The 15735-nt window shown below is 50.1% G+C and overlaps 1 protein-coding gene across 1 annotated transcript; it reads right to left on the bottom strand.

The window, feature by feature from the left end:
• Positions 1 to 262: 262 nt before the first annotated feature.
• BCL2L14 (BCL2 like 14) lies at positions 263 to 10691 on the bottom strand (the record flags this gene model as incomplete). Its single annotated transcript, XM_080705034.1, has 5 exons — positions 263 to 497; positions 4627 to 4893; positions 7207 to 7307; positions 7708 to 7893; positions 10259 to 10691. 5 exons carry the CDS (start codon positions 10689 to 10691, stop codon positions 459 to 461), a joined length of 1026 nt encoding a protein of 341 aa, XP_080561160.1. The 3' UTR covers positions 263 to 458.
• Between the last annotated feature and the right edge of the window lie 5044 nt (positions 10692 to 15735).

Here is a 15735-nt window from a genome sequence, read left to right as displayed (position 1 = left end):
GAGGCCGCCTCTCCCTGCACTAGCAGTACACTTACAAGATGTTTCTTTAAGCTCTATCTGTTAAGATAAAGGGCAGCACCTTCCCAGAGGGAGTCTGGAAGCCGAGCCGCCGTGTTAGGCCATCCTGAGTGCGGTTGAGAAAATAAATAGGACTAGAAACTAAAAAGGTCAGTGCAGACCAGCTTATCGCTGCACAGACAGTCACGCCCTTCCTCTAGAGTAGCCGACGACCTGGAGGGGGTGTCTGTCCTCAACCTTTGAAAGCAAAACGACCACTCGTCTTTCTAGGCTTCCACACGTCAACAGCGAGGCCCGGCCGCCACGTCCCAGCGAGCCGGCCCGGCCGAGGAAGGCCGGTTTTGAAACCCTCCATGATGCTTGGACACTGTGCTTTGCTGGGACCTGCGTCCCCAGGACCACACGGCACACTGAGGATTCCAGCTGACAGACCTGATACCTCAGTCGACTTCTTCATGTGAGAGCCCGAGTATTTTTTCCTAGAAGGGGGAGGAGAGAGAAATGAATTCTTCAAATTCCAAGTTGGATTCACGGTGGAAGTGAAAACAGATGCGGCTAACTCTGCCCTCCTCCCAGAAGGGACCTGCGCTCAGTCCCTGTTGGGATGGAGGAGGGTTTGGGAAGGTGAGAGCATTCTTGTAAGCCTGCAAGGAAAACGGTAGCTGAGGTCTTCTGTTACACACCCCAGGGCTAAGAGGCTGGGGCTTTTCTGGAGGACGGGAAGGCTACAAGACTTAAAATTCAAAAAAGTAGGTACTGAAAGGTCAGTTGGTAATGGAGCGTGAAGAATTTATTTTTATTTTATTTTATTTTATTTTTTTGTGGTACTGGGTATTCTACCTCTGAGCTATAATCTCAGCCCTTTTTGTTTTTTATTCTAAAACAGGGTCTCAGCTGGGCGTGGTGGCGCACGCTTGTAATCCCAGCATTCGGGAGGCTGAGACAGGAGGATCGCGGTTGACAGCCAGCCTCAGCTACTTGGTGAGGCCCTTTGCAACTCCGTGAGACCTTGTTTCAAATTAAACAATAAAGAATAGGGCTGTGTGTCCCTCAGAGGTAGAATGTCCCTGGTTCCATCCCCAGTACCACAAAAAAATAAATAAGTAAGTAAAAATAAAACAGGGTCTCCTTAGGTTGCCAAAGGTCTCCCCAGTTTGCTGAGGCTGGCCTGGAACCTGTGATCCTCCTGTCTCAGCCTTTTAAGTACTAGGATTACAGGCGCACACCACACCTGGCTAGAACTCAGACCTCTCCTTTTTATTTATTTTTTGTGGCACTGGCGGTGGAACCCAGAGGCTTTCTACCTCCGGGCTATACTCCCAGACCTATTTTATACTTTCTTTGGAAACAGGGTCTCACTAAGTTGCTGAGAGCCTCACTAAGTAGCTGAGGCTGGCTTCGAACCTGCGCGATCCTCCTGTCTCAGCCTCCCAGGGGCGGGGATTAAAAGCGTGCGCCACCTCGCCAGGCTTCAAGGTAGGTTTCGAGCCTGCTTTTGAGGTGGAGTTGCTAGTCATTCTTTAGATTCCTTCTGTACTCGGCAAGTACCAACTAAATATCAACTCTGAGTGTAACATGGTAGGAGCTATAGGAATCAAAGGACACATAACACACATCCCCCCCTTGCAGGTGTATCTGTAGTTGAGCTGGAAAGCTTAGAAGCACTCATAGAATAGTGGATACTGAGCTAAGAGGCACTGGCTTAGGAAGGACTTCCCCTTTCTATCAACATGAAGACGTCAAACAGGGCGTCCAAGATCACAGGGGCCAATGGAAGCCCCGGTTGCTGTCCAGGAAGGCTGAGCACAAGTTCTTCCCTTCCTTCCTTCCTTCCTTCCTTCCTTCCTTCCTTCCTTCCTTCCTTCCTTCCTTCCTTCCTTCCTTCCTCCCTCCTTCCCTCCCTCCCTCCCTCCTATTTCTTTCTTTCTTTCTTTCTTTCTTTCTTTCTTTCTTTCTTTCCTTCCTTCCTTCCTTCCTTCCTTCTTTCTTTCTTTCTTTCTTTTTTTCTTTCTTTCTTTTTCTTGTGGTACTGGGGATGGAACCCAGGGGTATGCTACCTCTGAGCTACACCCCCAGCCCTATTTTTTATTCTTTATTCCTAAACAGGGTCTCACTGAGTTGCAAAGAGCCTAAGTAGCTGAGACCATTGCAAACCGCGATTCTCTGGCCTCAGCCTCCCAAGTGCTGGGATGACGAGCCCGCCTCCACGCCCGGCTTCCCTTCACATTGTCATAGCACGTAGCTGCTCATAGGTATTTCTTTCCTGAGCCGGGCATGGTGGTGCACACCTGTAATCCCTGTACTTGGGAGGCTGAGTCAGGAGGACCGCAGGTTTGCAGCTAGCCTCAGTGAGGTTCTCTGCAACTTAGTGAGACCCTTTTTCCAAATAAAGAATAAAAAATAAGGCTGGGGGGAGAACTTGGAGAGAGAATGCCCCAGTGCCATTCAATCCCCAATATCACAAAAATAATTAAATAAATAAATAAATAATAATTTCTCGACATCTTTCATTTTTTATAATATTTTTCTGGCACTTTGGAAAATGCAGTCTTTCTCCTCACATTCTTTTTCTTCTCTCTCCTAATTTCCATTCCCATGCTCCAAATTAAATCTAAGGATGGCCGAGGGTTCAGGTTCAGGTTTATGATTTCCTGGAAAAGTAGGAAAATTTTGGAAATTGAACCAGTGCCATCAATTTCCAAAGCCTTTGAAAACCCCCTGCAGTATTTCAGCCTAACATCAGAAGACAGATTAAAATAATAAAAAACACTCGTGTTCATTCTTCTTTCCACTTGTTATTTGATGACTAGAATCAGAACCACCATTTACATTTACTAAAATATAATTATCCCGTCTAATTTACCCTGCTTAAGTGCAAAATTCAGTTGCTTTTTCTGTATTCAGAGCCTGGCAACCATCATATGGGATTAAAGAGTTTTTTCACCACTCCAAAATGAAACTTCACATCTATCAGCAGTTTTTCCCTGACCCCCTAACTCTGACTCCTGCCAAACATGCACCTGCTTTCTGTCCCTACAGATTTGCCCGTTCTATAGCCAGGCGTGGTGGTGCACGCATGTGATCCCAGCATTCAGGAGGCTGAGACCGGAGGATCACGGTTCGTGGCCAGCCTCAGCTACTTAGTGAGGCCCTCTGCAACTCAGTGAGATCCTGTTTCAAAATAAAGAATCAAAAATTGTGCTGGGGGTGTAGCTCAGAGGTAGAATGTCCCTGGGTTCCATCCCTAGTACTGCAAAAAAAAAAAAAAAAAAAAAAAAAATCCACCCTATCCCTACAAAGCTATCCATTTTTATACTTGTTTGGTCCTGAGGATTGAACCCAAGGGGCATTCTACCTTTGAGCCATACCCCAGATTTTTAAAAATTTGAAACAGGGTCTTGCTAAAGTTGCAGAGGCTGGACTCCTGGGATCCTCCTGTCTCAAACTCCCAAGGGCTGGCATTCCAGGCCTGTGCCATCATGCCGGGCAGAAGATTTATGATTAAATAGTATGCACTTAGCTGGGCGTAGTGGCACACGCTTGTGATCTCAGTCGTTGGGACGCTGAGATAGGAGGACGCAGGTTCAAGGCCAGCCTCAGCTACTTAGTGAGGCCCTCGCAATTTAGTGAGACCTTGTTTCAAAATAAAGAATAAGAAATGGGGCTCGGGGTGTAGCTCAGAGGTAGAATGCTCCTGGATTTAATCCTCAGTACCTCAAAAAACAAAAAGGATGTACTTAACCAAACTACCAGACTAATGTATATGTATCTATGTTCATAGCCATACAATTCACCATCGCCAAACTATGGAACCAGCCAAGATGCCCATCAACAGATGAATGGATTACAAAACAGTGGAATATGGACACCATGGAATTCTACTCAGCCATGAAGAAGAACACAATTACGTCATTTGCGGGAAAATGGATGGAACTGGAGGACATTATGCTAATGAGATTAGTCAGTCACAAAAAGTATAAATCAAATGCTCTCCCTAATATGCGGAAGCTGGGGGGGAAATGGGTCATAGGAGAAACCCTAGATGAAGAAGGAGAGACTACGATGAGCAAATAAGGCGATCTGAGGGGATGGCAGGGGAAGAGGGAAACTCCCTAAAGTACATGATGGACATTAATAAACATATCAAAGTCAATCACTGAGCCAAACATGAGGAGGAGGGAGGGGGAGGGACTGGGGCGGGAACTGGGGAAGGGCCAATTGGGTGATGTGTGCACGGCTGCCTCCACCATCTCGTACCCCATTACGATGTATGACTACGATACACTAATTTAAAAAAGTGAAAAATAATAGCCGGGTGTGGTGGTGCACATTTGGAATCCCAGTACTTGGGAGGCTGAGACAGGAAGGATCACAGGTTCAAGCCAGCCTCAGCCCCGTTTCAAAATAAAATAAAATAGAACTGGGGATGTAGCTCAGAGATGGAATGTCCCTGGATTCCATCCCCAGTGCAGGAGGAGGAAGAGGAGGAAGAGGAGGAGGAGGAGGAGGAGGAGGAGGAGGAGGAGGGGAGAAGAAGAGGAGGAGGAGGAGGAGGAGGAGGAGGAGGAAGAGGAAGAAGAGAAAAAAACATAAGCAGGCTGCACTTACCCATCCCCCGTGCTTCTGGACCCAGGGCGAGAAGTTCTCCTTCAGGTACTTGGTTCCAAAGCCCAGCACCCTGTTCATCGGGTGGTTGTCGATGGCCGTGAGCTTGGCCATGGCGTCTATGGCCAGGGCGGCCTTGAAGCCCTGAGCTTTCACTTCCGATTCTCCTCTGGTGTCCACTTCCGCTAGGAACTGGTCTGTGATGGTCTTGAAGAGAGGGTAGGTCAGCCCGTCCTGGAGGCTGCTCATCAAAGCCCTGTCTTTCTTCAACTGTGAGAGAGCAGAGGCGGTCAGGAGAGCAGCTGAGGCCACACGGAGCTACGATGGACAGACTGATGGGTCGAAGGATCGTGTACTGGGGGGCTGACCCCAGCAAGGGCATCCTATTGTGGAGCTGCCCCCGCCCGGCCCATTTTAATTTCTGTTTTGAAACAGGTCCTCTCTAAGTTGCTGAGAGTCTCAGTAGGTTGCTGAGGCTGGCCTAGAACCTGTGACCCTCCTGTCTCAGCCTCCCAAGGACTGGGGTTACAGGCAGGCCACCACGCCCGGCTCAGATGTGGATCCCTGGAATGCCTGGTGGAAAGACCTTGGACTCTTGTTGGTCTCAAAGATGGCTGATATCCTGCAGAACCTGCCCTGTAAAAGCATTTCACCTGCAAAAATAAGTCACGATGAGCCGGGCGTGGTGGTGCGCCCTTGTAATCCCAGCATTCGGGAGGCTGAGACAGGTTGGAGGCCAGCCTCAGCTACTTACTGAGGCCCTTCGCAACTCAGTGAGACCCTGTTTCAAAATAAACAATAAAAAATAGGGCTGGGGGTGTAGCTCGGAGGTAGAATGCCCCTGGGCTCCATCCCCAGTACTGAAAAAAAAAAAGTCATGATGAACTGGAACCGCCCATTCCCTCAACATTTAGCGACAACGTCTCCTGAGCTAGTGCAGGGCAGGCACGCAGGTCTCAACGCCCCAGCTCCAGATCTGAGTGCTTCGCCAGGGGCAGAGGAACAGACAGAAGGCGCCTCCTGAACCTCGGCCTCACCTCCTGCTCACCGCTCAACCTCGGGCAAGAGGCAGGAGCCTCTCAGGCATGGTTTTGTGATTCCTAAACTAATATGCTGAGGGGAGAGGTCCTAAGCCAGGGGACCTGGTTAGACTAAGACGCTTAGCACAGCGTGGGACCGGAGCAGGGGCCTCTGGCTAGGACTGTGGTAACCTTTTATTTGTGATACTGGAGATTGAACTCAGGGACACTCTACCTCTGAGCTACATCCCCAGCCCTTTTTATTTCTTATTATTTACTTTTTATTTGTTTGTGATACTGGGTAGTGAACCCAGTGGCACTCTACCTCTGAGCTACTTCCCAGCCCTTTTTATTTTTGTTTCTTTATTTATTTATTTTTAAAGGTGGGGCATTTTCTTTTTTTTTTTTTGTGGATCTGGGTATGGAACCCAGGGGCATTTGACCTCCAAGTCACACCCCCTGCCCTACTTTTTTTATTTTTTATTTTTGAAACAGGGTCTCACTAAATTGCGGAGGGCCTAAGTACCTGAGGCTGTCCATGAACCGCGATCCTCCAGTTTCAGCCTCCCGAATGTTGGGATTACAAGCATGCGCCACCATGCCCGGCTTATTTATTTATTTATTTATTTATGGTACTAGGAAGTGAACCCGGGGGCCTTCTACCTCTGAGCTTCATTCTCAACCCTTTTTTTAATTGTTGTTGTTGTTGTTGTTATTATTATTATTATTATTATTATTATTAATTATTTTGTGGTACTGGAAATGGAACCCAGGGGCATTAATTCTACCTCTGAGCTACACCCCCAGCCCTATTTTTATTATTTATTTATTTTCTTGAAGAACTGTGGATTGAACCCAGAGGCATTCTACCGCCATGCTATACCCCATCCCTATTTTTTATTCTTATTTTTTTTTTAAATCAGGGTCTCATTGAGTTGCTGAGGGCCTCACTAAGTAGCTGAGGCTGTCCGAGAACTGTGATCCTCCTGTCTCAGCCTCCCACATACTGGGATTACATAAGCATGCGCCACGGCGCCCAGTTTAAATATTTTATTTTGAAACAGAACTAACCTGCCTCCCTGGCTGAATTGCTAAGAGACATACAGGATACAGGCCCAGCAACTCCAGTGGAAACGCGTTCAGAGAAGACAGCGACTGTGGGACCGTGCGACCGTGGGACCGTGGGACTGGCCACCCCAGCTGCCGGCTAATGCAGCAGTCCAGTCTGAGCTTCGCTGAGGATCAGTTACACGGGGGAACAGAATTCACAGTCCTGTTCAGCACATTTTAATGTAGTGGGGTCTTTTTTTTTTTTTTTTTTTTTGCAATAACACAGGGACTTTCTAGTTTCCAGAAATTCCAGAGAGGCTCCAGAAAGTTTTCTCGCATTTTCCAAAGGGATTCATTTTTGAGACGTGGCCAGCAGGAAGACCGTGAACTCTAAGGGAAGAACTTTGAAAAGGAACTGGTGGTGGTGGTGGTGGGGACAGAGAGCACATTTCCATTCTGCGTGCCAGGACGCCTACCCCCCCAAAAAAAAACCCCAAATTTTATCAGTTCAAACCTCTCTGTCCATCTGATCTCCAGAACACTTCAGCAGCTCGACAATTTTGGCCACTATTTGGTCTTCATCTGTTTGGGGACAAAAGAGAAGCACAAAATAATCTGTGTGTGTGAGCGTCTGTGTAGTATTAGGAATTGAAGCCAGGGGCCTTCTACCTCTGAGCTACACCCCCAAAAGTATTTTATTTTAGTTTTGAAACAGGGTCTCGCTAGGTTGCTGAGGTCGCTACTTGCTGAGGCTGGCCTCTAACCCTCCCAAATACTGGGATTACAAGCATGTGCTACCGCCCTGGCCCACAAGATAAAATGTAAATAGGTGTTTCTCTCTCTCCCTCAGTAGACTTTTGAGTTTGCAGAGAGCGTGGCCTGTTGGCTCCACCTGCTGGTACAGCGCCTGCGCCTTGGGGAGTATCTCCGGCTCCGCTGAGCAAATCCAGAAATACTCAAGACCCTCCGCCCGTACACACGCAGCCCACACAAACACAGGCACGGGAAAGTTTACCTTTCTTAGAACTGGAGACTGTGGTGTTTCTAATCTCTTTGCCTTCGAGGCGCCAACCCTGTGGTAAGATTTTCCCTTTGGCCCCCAAACCTCCAGGCCCCTGAAAGTGGAGCTCCTCTAGGGGTGGCCAGGAGTAAACAATTTCAGCCACTCGGTTGGCAATGGAAGCGACTTTGGGGTCCACAGCTAGAAAAAAAGAGAAGAAGACGACAAACCGCTGCTGAGTGGTACTTCACAGAAGGACCATGTCCAGCTCGTTGGTACACAGAATTCTCTGGAAAAAAGAGGCCAGCCCAGGACGAGAGGAAGCTGCCCAGGAGCCTGAAGGTACAGGGCCGTTCTTCAGAAAGGCCTGGCGGTTGCCTGCAGAGACAAGGATGGGGGAGTGGGGGGGGGTGAGAGTCGCCTTTGACGAGGCCTTTGACGCCTTTATTTTGATGTCTTGAAAAATTATGTCCCCCTTTGAAAGAGAAGGAACAGAAAAGGGAGAAACGCAAAGCTCTGCTTGAAGGAATGCTCATTATGATGTTATTTTTATTCCTTTTTTTTTTTTTTGCAGTACTGGGGATGGTACCCAGGGGCATTCTACCTCCAAGCTCCACCCCCAGCCCTATTTTCTATTCTTTATTTTGAAACCAGGTCTCACTGAGTTGCAAAGGGCCTCACTAAGTAGCTGAGGCTGTCCTTGAACCTGCGATCCTCCTGTCTCAGCCTTCCGAATGCTGGGATTACAAGCGTGCGCCACCACGCCCGGCTTCGGTTGGTTTTGTTGTTGGAGTTCCTTTGCAGAGAGCTGGCCCCTGTGAGCTGGGAGGACGTTTAATAGTTTGGCAAATATTTGAGGATCAGACACTGCAGAAAGGGAAGTATCCCTGTTCTTGGGGCCATAGTTATCACCCCTATTCATTACCAAGTAAACACCTAACACCCCTTGCTCAGATAGCCAGAGTTCCCCGTCTGCTGGAAAGTGTCCAGTTGATGCTGATAAGTAAACAAAGATGTATGGACAGTCCTGTAGTCCCCCTTCAAGAACATGTAACCCATAGCCGGAGGTGGTGGCGCACGCTTGTAATCCCAGGATTTGGGAGGCTGAGACTGGAGGATCACGGTTCGCGGACAGCCTCAGCCACTTAGTGAGGCCCTCTGCCACTTAGTGAGACCCTGTTTTAAAATAAAGAATAAAAAGCCGGGCATGGTGGCACATGCTTGTAATCCCAGCATTCAGGAGGTTGAGGCAGGAGGATCGCGATTTGCAGTCAGCTTCAGCTACTTAGGCCCTCTGCAACTCAGTGAGACCCTGTTTCAAAATAAAGAATAAAAATAGGGCTGGGGATGCAGCTCAGAGATCGAATGCCCCTGGGTTCCATCCCCAGACTTGCAAAAAAAAAAAAAAAAAAAAAAAAAGTAACTCATCATTAGCACACAGAGGTGCAGAGTAAAGCATTTGGGGTCAGGAAGGTTTCTGTGGCGCCGGCCGCCTGAATCTTGCAGGCTGTCAGAGGCAAGTCCACTCTGCACCTGGGGGGCGAGGCAGGCGTACGGCTAAGTTGTTGGGGAGTACAGTCTTCATCGCTGAGTTCTCCCTAAGTTTTTAACTTTTGCGAGTGTGCCAGATGGAGCAGCTGAGTCGTATTCTGCACACCTGCAGAGTTAACACTGGTTCATTCACAAGACTCGAGGTTAATAATGGCGTTTTGGCCAGAAGGGTGGTGTGCCCAGGGGAAACACTCCATTCCCAGCGCACACTTGTCATCCCTGTGCTTGGGAGGCTGAGACAGAAGGATCGCAGTTCGCGGACAGTCTCGGCTATTTAGTGAGGCCCTCTGCAACTTAGTGAGACCCTGTTTCAGAATAAAGAATGAAAAATAGGGCAGGGGGTGTGTTCAGAGGTAGAATGCCCTGGGTTCCATCCCCAGCACCACACACACACAAAATGTCTTATCTGATACAACTGATTTTGTCAAAACAGGGGAAGATTTTATCAAACTGCGACTCCACTTTCTAGTGTGACTGATGTTTCTGAAAAGTATTTTTGTATCTATCCATCTATCTAATCTTACTACCAGCCTTAAGAGGTGAGGCAGGAGACCCCTCCCCCAACACGCAGATGGAAAGTCCTTCCGCAGGGCAGCCGAGCCCCTAGCTGGACCTCTTTCCTTTATATTTATTAGGGGTTTGGGCAACAAGCTTATTGTGTGTGTGTGTGTGTGTGTGTGTGTGTGTGTGTGTGTGATACCGGGAATGGAACCCAGGAGCACTCTACCTCCGAGCTACACCCCCAGCCCTATTTTCTAGTCTTTATTTTGAAACTGGGCCTCACTGAATTGCGAAGGGCCTCACTAGGTAGCTGAGGCTGGACTCTAACTGCGATCCTACTGTCTCAGCCTCCCAAACGCTGGGATTCCAAGCCTGTGCCCCATCTGTGGTTGAATACTAACACTACTATAATTTAATACCAAGGCCATGGTTCTTCCCAAACGGGAAGACGTGAACCGGCCGCACACCCAGGGGAGAGACGCGGGCGCGGGTAGAGAGGATTCCCCCAGCTTACCTTCACTCTCCAGACGCTGCTCCACGTTGGAAAGGGACCTGGACCATACCTGGCCCTGAAAAAAGGCCTGGGGGCCCGCCGACGGCCCGCCCTGAGCGCAGAGCTCGGGCGAGCTCTGCGAGTCCTCCTCCTTCTCCGTCACTCCAAAGAACGTTTTCCAGGATGACTTTTTCTTGCCGAGGGCGATGTGCCTCTCACTGGACGGAGAGTTCCGGCACGGCCAGGACACCTGTGTCCAGGAATCCGCCGACCAACTCCCCAGCCCCTTCTGGGACAAACTTCGGGTCCTCGGCAGCTTGGGCGAGAAGGCGGGAGGGCCGCTCTTGAAGACATGGTGCCGGGAGTAGACGGCGAGGATCTTGAACTCTATGCTGCTGGGGTCGTCGTCGTCCAGGGGGATGTCTTCCAGCTCGCACGGGCTGCCGCTGCTCATGTCCGGCCTGAAACGACAATGTCCACACGAGGCCCTGTATGAGTGGAGGCCTTCGTTCTTTGTGGCTGAAGAGAGATGGGTGAGCCGGGCGTGCTTGGGAGGCAGAGGCAGGAGGATCACAGGTTCACGGTCAGCCTCAGCTACTTAGTGAGGCCCTTTGTAAATTATGGAGAGACCCTGTTAAGTTTATTTTAGTACTGAGGATTGAATCCAGAGGCATTCTACTTCTGAGGTCTACGCCAACCCTCTTTTTAAAAATTTTTTTTGTGTGTGTGGTACTGGGGATGGAACCCAGGGACATTCTACCTCTAAGCTACACCCTCAGTCCTATTTTTTTATTTTTATTTTTTTGGTGGTACTGGGGTTCCTGGAAACCCTTCTACCTCCGGGCTACACTCCGAGACCTATTTTATATTTTTTATTTGGAAACAGGGTCTCTTAAGCCAGCGAGACTGGCTTAGAACCTGCGCGATCTTCCTGTCTCCGCCTCCCAAGCGTGGGGATTACAAGGGTGCACCATCACTCCTGGCTTTATTCTTTATTTTGAAACAAGTTTACACTAAGTTGCGGAGGGCTTCAAAGTAGTTGAGGCTGGCCTTGAACCTGCAATCCTCCTGTCTCAGCCTCCCAAGTAGTGGGATGACAAGGGTGTGCCACCATGTCCGGCTTTATTTATTTATTTATTTTATTATTCTTTTTTGAAACAGGGTCTCATTAAGTTTCAGAGAGCCTCACTAAGTTGCTGAGGCTGGCCATGACCCTGCGATGCTCCTGTCTCAGCCTCCTCAGTACTAGGATGACAAGCGTGCACCACTATGCCCAGCTGAGACCCTGGGTTTTTTAAATTTATATATATATTTTTATTTTTTTTGGTGGTACTGCGGGTGGAACCCAGGGACTTTTCTACCTCTGGGCTATACTTTCAGACCTATTTTTATACTTTATTTGGAAACAGGGTCTCATTAAAAGACTAAAGAGCTGGGAGTGTGGCTTGGAGGTAGAATGCCCCTAGATTCCATCCCCATCCCCAGTACCACCGAGACAGAGAGAGAGGGTGGGGGGAGGGAGGAAGGGAGGGAGGGAGGGAGGGAGGGAGACAGAGAGAGAGAGAGAGAGAGAGAGAGAGAGAGAGAGAGAGAGAGAGAGAGAGAGAACTGTTGTTGCTGCTGGTGCTAGAAAGAGAAAGAATCTACCTTCTTTGAGAGATCTAAGAAGAACCCCTGGGTACAGTATAGTGGCACAGAGCAAAGAGCAGACGCAGGCGGGAGGGCGCATCCTTGGTCCTGTTGAATGACCCGAAGGTTTGCTTCCTTCCAAGCCTCACTATAAGAAAAGGAAGCCGGGTGTGGTGGCTCAGGCTTGTAATCCTAGTACTTGGAGGCTGAGGCTGAGGCTCGCAGGTTCAGAGCCGGCCTTGGCAACTAAGCAGGGCTCGCAGCGACGCAGGGCGACCCTCTTTCCAAATAAGAAATAAAACTGGAGCTGCGGGTGGTGGTGTCATCCCAGCGCTTGGGAGGCTGAGACAGGAGGATCGCAGGTTCGCGGCCAGCCTCAGCTACTTAGTGAGGCTCTCAGCAACTTAGTGAGACCCTGTTTCAAAATAAAGAATTAAAAAGTAGAGCTGGCGGTGTTGCTTGGAGGTAGAATGTCCCCCCTCCCCCGGGCTCAATCACTAATACTGCAAAAATAAAAAGAAATAAAATTGGTCTGGGAGTGTAGCTCAGAGATAGACTGCCTCTGGGTCTATCACAAACACACACACACACACACACACACACACACAGAGTTAAGGAAGAACTATAGGTAAATGAAGAGCTAAGTCTTCCTTTATTTATTTGCAACACTAAGGATTGAACTCAGGGGCGTTCTACTCCAAACTACACCCTCAGCCCAATATTATTACTTTTTATTTTGAAACAGGGTCTCACTAAGTAGCTGAGGCTGCCCTCCAAGCTGTCATCCTCCTGTCTCAGCCTCTCAAGTACTGGGATTACAGGTGTGTGCTACCACACCTGGCATCATTATAATAACAATATTATTATTATTATTATTATTATTATTATTATTATTATTATTATTATTATTTTGAGACAAGGCCTCACTCACCAAGTTGCTGAGGCTGGCCTCAAACTTGCGATCCTCCTGCCTTGCCTTCTGAGTCTCTGCGGTGACAGGTGTGTACCCCCACCTCTGACTTAAGTCTCACTTAAAAGCATGTTGGACCTGTCTGCTCTCAGCCACTCCTTCCGCATTTCCCGTCCTAGGAGCCTGACTTCTGGCCTTAAGGAAACACAGGCTCTAAGTGTTTTGGCGAGGGATGCTTCAGCACCTGGAGGGAGATTTGGGCTCCAGAGTAAGACCCATGAGGTTTATGCTAATTCAGTGCCCGATTATGCTAATTCAGTACCAGGGAAGGGGAGACCTCAATACATTTGCGTAAATTCTGCTTATCAGCAGCAAACCCGCACTATCAAAAGCCTGTTCTATACAGAGCTCCTTTTCCTTCCTGAGGGCTCCTCCCTGCCCTCCCCAGCTGGCCAAGGCCTCCCGCTGTCCTTTGGGGACAGTGGTCCTCTGGGGATGTCCACACACACTCGGGCGATTTCTGGCTTCGTGGAGGCTGGCTCCCTTCCCTTCCCCAGACAGAGTGACCCGGGTAGGTAACGGGTCAGCACACAGAGCCATGGCCACGGCTCAGCTTTGTGTCCCCAGCATGACTGGGTGCCCATGGGGGATAGAGAGAGTCAGGGGCTACCCTGGGTTTGCTGTCCCAGAGGTGGGGACATGGGGAAGCCCTGGTGTCGGGCCCAGCAAGGGAGCTGGCTTCCATCTGCTCTGCGCAGAATGCAGCCACAGCTCACTCCTGGGTGTCCAAAAGTTCCTCGAGGTGTTCCTAGACCCCATCGAGGTGCTCATCACACACAAGGCAGGGTGAATATGGAAGGGGGTGGGCTCCGGGTGTGGTGCGCACGCTTGTCATCCCCGCGCTTGGGAGGCGGAGACAGGAGGATCACACAGGTTCGAAGCCAGCCGCGCTTGCTTAAGAGACCCTGTTTCCAAATAAAAGTATAAAATAGGTCTGGGAGTGTAGCCCGGAGGTAGAAGGGTTTCCAGGAACCCCAGTACCACCAAAAAGAAAGAAAAGAAAGAAAGAAAGAAAGAAAGAAAGAAAGAAAGAAAGAAAGAAAGAAAGAGGTGGGCAGGGTGCTCTGGGGGGGCCTCTTGGGGTTGTACTGGATCTCACCTGGGCTTGAAGCTCAAGGAAGTGCCAGGGATCAGCCTGGACCAGGATGTGGGCTGCGGAGTCCTCCTGGGGAAGATCAAGGGAGTCCTCCTGGGGCCCCACTCCTGCTCCAGGGGAGATCCAGGGAGTCCTCCCTGGGCCCCCTGCTGCTCCAGGGGAGATCCAGGGAGTCCTCCTGGGGCCCCACTCCTGCTCCAGGGGAGATGGAGGGAGTCCTCCCAGGGCCCCCTGCTGCTCCAGGGGAGATCCAGGGAGTCTTCCCGGGGCCCCCTGCTGCTCCAGGGAGTCTTCCCGGGGCCCCCTCCTGCTCCAGAGGAGATCCAGGGAGTCCTCCCAGGGTCCCTGCTGCTCCAGGGGAGATCCAGGGACTCCTCCCGGGGCCCCCTCCTGCTGCAGGGGAGAGGTCAGAGCTGCCCGGGCTCCGGCTGGGCAAAGGCACCTGGTCCCTGAACAGCCGCACACACCCTGGCATACGCACGAGGGCGGAGGACCGCATCATGGGAAGAGGGGCCCGAGCAGGGGTCACATTCCTCCCTGAGCTGCCCCAAGTCCTCTGCAGCAAAAAGTAAGAAAGAAATGAAAGAGAAAGCATAGCCTTTCTCTCCCTTTCCTGGAAACCCCAACTAGACTCTCAGTGTCACTGTGCCTCTCAGTGTCACTGTGGGGCAGAGGGGATAGGACCTCCGTGACCACCGGCCTGGGCTAGAGTGCCTCTTGGCACACCGGAGCCACCCAGTCCTGGGTCCTACCTGGCCTGGAACCTGTCCGGCAGCTCCGGCTTCAGGTCAGGCGGCTTCAGGTCAGGCGGCAGCGAGGCGGTTTCTAGCCCCGCGTCTCTGTCCCCTGCGGAAGGTTAGGAGGAAACCTGCCGCAGGTGGGCCTGGCTCCTGCAGAGCAGACAGCAGCTCTCAAGTGACTCTGCCCAGAGGAGACACACTTCCTTGTTAAGCCCCGCCCCCAGCTTTTCAACCGAAGTTCCTACCAACCTTTGCTTATGTAATTTGACTTTAAAAGGAATTATTCTGTGCCCATTACTGGATGCTTTGGTAGCCCTTGGCGACGCCTAGGTGGGATACCCCTTATTCTCTGATTCATAAGTTGAACAGGTGCTGATTGACTGTGGAGGTATTGACCACTACAGGTAATGTACACAGATGTAATCTTTTTGTTTGTTTGTTTGTTTGTTTTGGTACTGGAGATGGAACCCAAGGACATTCTACCTCCAAGCTACAGTCCCAGCCCTGATTTTGTTTTTACTCTTTATTTTGAAACAGGGTCTCACTGAGCTGCCAAGGGCCTCACTAAGTAGCTGAGGCTGTCCGCGAACCGCGATCCTGCTGTCTCAGCCTCCCAGTGCTGGGATGACAAGCGTGCCCACCACGTCCGGCTTCCCTTATATTGTTTCCTAAGTTTCACAGGTGTTGACTCCTGAGGTCTTGACCACTACAGGTAATGTACACAGATGTAATCTTAACACCAAGGGGCAGGTGTTAGGAGTCCTCTTTTTCCAGACGAGGTGTCTGAGGCTGAGAGAGAGGTGGACAATCTTGCTGGGTCCCAGCGACCCAGATCCTGGTCCTTCTGGCTGCACGCTCTCCTGGGAGATTCAAAGATTTTATCAAGCCGGGCGTGGTGGCGCACGCTTGTAATTCCTGCGCTTGGGAGGCAGAGGCAGGAGGATCGAGGCCGCGCTGGTTTAAGAGACCCTGTTTCAAAAGTACAGAAAATAGGTCTGGGAGTGTAGCCCAGAGGTAGAAGGGCTTCCAGGAACCCCAGTACCACCAAAAAAAAAAAAAAAAA

The sequence above is a fragment of the Muscardinus avellanarius genome, assembly GCF_963383645.1.
Source record: "Muscardinus avellanarius genome assembly, chromosome: 11".
Lineage (NCBI taxonomy): Eukaryota > Metazoa > Chordata > Mammalia > Rodentia > Gliridae > Muscardinus > Muscardinus avellanarius.
This window is presented reverse-complemented; position numbering and strand designations above follow the sequence as displayed.